Source organism: Phalaenopsis equestris, unplaced genomic scaffold, assembly GCF_001263595.1.
Source record: "Phalaenopsis equestris unplaced genomic scaffold, ASM126359v1 Scaffold001208, whole genome shotgun sequence".
In the NCBI taxonomy this organism is placed as follows: domain Eukaryota; kingdom Viridiplantae; phylum Streptophyta; class Magnoliopsida; order Asparagales; family Orchidaceae; genus Phalaenopsis; species Phalaenopsis equestris.
Window position 1 is genome coordinate 385,363 of NW_018165647.1, and position 3,297 is coordinate 388,659.

Consider the following 3,297-nt stretch of genomic DNA (forward strand, 5'->3'; position numbering starts at 1 on the left):
TCCAAGGCCAGCAGCTACCCTGGGCTTCATGGCACAAGTTAGCCAAACCAATTGCAGCTGGTGGGCTGGGATTCAAGAGTCTCCAACAAGTAGCACAAATAAATTTCTGTAAGATTTGGATTCACTTCATAACACAAACTTCCCTGTGGGCCAAATTCATGTATAGCAAGTATTGCAAGGGCCAGCACCCTTTCTTAATTACCAAAAAGTTGGGGAACTCAAGAATCTGGACTAATATGCTAAAAATCAGAGAGCTAGCTGAAGACATGTATACATGGGATTTGGGGAATGGCAAAGTGAGCCTTTGGCTTGACAACTGGTGCCCAAAGGACTGGCTTGGGCCCTCCCCTTCAGACTTTAACCCTCAACTCTCAGTCTGTGACCTTTGGGATGGGGACTCCTGTGATGTTCCTAAGCTTCAATCCATTCTACAGGAGCCTGACCTATCTCAAGTCACTAAGACTATGTTTGATAAAGGCAGAAAAGATAGAATCATAAGGCACAGCTACACTAACCAAAGTTTGACTAAAGCTATATATGCTAATTTGAGTGAATGGGATAAGGTTGATGGGGGTGAATACATTTGGAACAGATTTCTATCCCCTTCCATGTCCTTCTTCTGTTGGAGATTCTTCAACAACCTCCTGCCAACTGATGATATTCTTAAACTTAATGGATTAAGAGGACCCTCTAGATGTTATCTCTGTCTGAAATCTGAAGAGAATAATGACCACCTGTTTTTCAATTGTGAGTTTGCTCAAGAGGTGTGGAAAAAACTCCTTACTAAGATTAAAGGTGAGAACTTGGATAAGGACTGGTCTAGTCTTAAAGCTGGTTGGCATAGCTAGAAAAGTAAACAAGGGGAGTCTCTCCCCTTCATTGTGGCTTGGTTCTTGTGGATGTGTAGGAACAACAACAAACATGAAGATATGATTTCTCAACACACCAAGGTGACTAGAAACTGTGTTTCTTATTTAAATAAGCTAATCCAGCTTAAGAAGTTCCCAAGCATAAGTCTGTCTCAGATCAGTGCCATCAATAGTCACAATAGAATTGAGACTGTCACTTGGAAACCTCCTAATTTTCAAACCATGAAAATTAACAGTGATGGTAGCTTCTCTAAATGGGGTGCAGGGGTGGGGGGTTTTCAGAAATTCCTCTAGCAATTGTCTGCTATTCTTTCATGCTCCTACAATGGCCAATGATGCTCTTGAAGCTGAGCTCATTGCTGCTTGTTGGGCCCTTACATTTGCACAGAAAGTAACATGGCAGAAAGTGTGGATTGAGGTAGACTCTTTACAGCTGATCACCTTGTTTACCACTGATCAGCTATCCTATTGGCATCATATGCAATGGAAGCAGAAAATTGATAAACCTTACTAGAAGTTGACAGTCCAAATGTCTTTCATATACAGAGAAGGAAACCATCCTGCTAATTGGCTGGCTAGACAAGGAATCTATGCAAACTCCATTTATGTTGATACACGACCTCCTACCCCTTTTGCCCTCTTACTCCATGGTGATAAGCTGAAGGCTCTTTGGAGATTTATTCATCGCGAAGGTAATAGGTCAACTAATTGGGTGGCAAAACGCGGTGCCTCCACCTCCACGATCTTAGTCGATACGATGCCTCCCTCTCCTTTACAGGTTTTACTTCATGGGGATTTAATGGCTGAACCTTATATTAGGAATGCTAATAGCTGATTGGTTTGGTGTTTTTTTTTTTTTTTTTTTTGCTTATGGTTTGGTCTCCACCTGCTCCACAGAGATGCTTCATTTGGCTCGGTACTGTTTGCTGGATTTTCATTTCTCGATACAAGAATGTAATGGGTTTGGAGTGGCGATTTTCTTCTCCTCCCTCTTACATTCCAGACACTTGGATCTTATTTTCTGCAGGATTAGATGTATATTTATGCAGGAACTTGATGATGGATGTTGGCTTTATCGGATTTATATCATACACCGAGATTGCTAGGGATCCTTCACTACAATTTCTGCTCAATGCGGTCCTTTCTTCAAGTTTCGATTTATGTCTTCTCACCGGAATTAAAATCCTTTATGTTGATGTTGTTGTTACAAAGTACTGTTGGATTGGGATTTCGTGTGCATGTAGTTTTTTTTTTGGGCATACTATTTTTGTGGTATACATTTTGGACGATTACATGTATTATGTAGATAGTTTTTTTTTTCTTTAGGCTTGTTATTGCTTTTGAGTTGCGTTGTAATGTGGAGACTGGAACCCCTAAGGCTATATTGTATTTTTTTGCGTTTAGATGGGGATCAACTATCCCTCCCAAATTTTGTAATATCTTTTTAATTAACGCTTAAGGAGCCACAAGCTGCTCTTTTTACCAATATAAATATATATATATATATATATATATAATATGAAGATGGTGGGAGAGGCGGCTAGGTTTTGCTCTGGGATCCATGACAAATTTGTTCTCCTCCTTTGCTGGTGAGATCATTCCTTCACGCTTCTTTGTTTCTCATCTTGCTTTTTTGTTATGCCTCCAGTACCTCGATCTTTTATTGATGTTGTATTAAATGGGGGTGGTAGTTCGACCACTCCTACCACTGAGTTGTTTCCGCAAAATTTTCATGACACTCTTATTGTTGGAGGGGATTATACTTTCATCAAGAAATTGGGGAAAAAGAACAGAAAACTTGGGTTATTTGTGGCTGAGGATGAAACTCCCATACTTGCCTCTTCTTGTCTCCTCGCCCAAGTTGGTAAATTTACATACGGTACACCTAAAGTTGAGTTGATCAGGAGAGAATTTAAAATGTTAAAATTAAAAGGCTGGTGGATGATTGGTATCATATATGGTAGACATATCTTTATACAATTAGCTAATGATGAGGACTACACACGTCTTTTTGCTAAAAGGATTATGTGGATAGAAAACAACATTATGAAATTTCGGAAATGGTCTGTTAATTTTGACCCAAAATCAGAATTTCCTATTATACCTGTTTGGATTTGTTTTTCAGGGCATAAACTTCATCTTCTTAACTATGAGATACTTTTCTTGCATGCTACTGCTTATGTCAAGCCTTTGAAAATGGATCCTGCTACATTTACTTTATCAAGAACATCTGAAGCACGTATTTTGGTTGAACGAGACATAACACAACCATTTTGTAATTAAATTTGGATAGGATCGCAACACCAAGGTTACTGGCAGCCCGTTGAAATTGAAAGGCATTCTCCTTACTGCAGTCACTATTATAGGTTCGGCCTGAAATTGAAAGGCATTCTCCTTACTGCACTCACTATTATAGGTTCGGCCACCA

At 39.5% G+C, this 3,297-nt stretch overlaps 1 protein-coding gene across 1 annotated transcript; it reads left to right on the forward strand.

Moving 5' to 3' along the window:
* The first annotated feature begins 266 nt into the window (after positions 1-266).
* LOC110033521 lies at positions 267-848 on the forward strand. The gene has a single exon (XM_020737534.1). The coding sequence runs from the start codon at positions 267-269 to the stop codon at positions 846-848; it is 582 nt and encodes a 193-aa protein (XP_020593193.1).
* Positions 849-3,297: the final 2,449 nt, after the last annotated feature.

What these genes read in the sequence shown, in the direction of transcription:
- LOC110033521 (XM_020737534.1), top strand. Translation starts at nt 267, where the DNA reads ATGTATACATGGGATTTGGGGAATGGCAAAGTGAGCCTTTGGCTTGAC.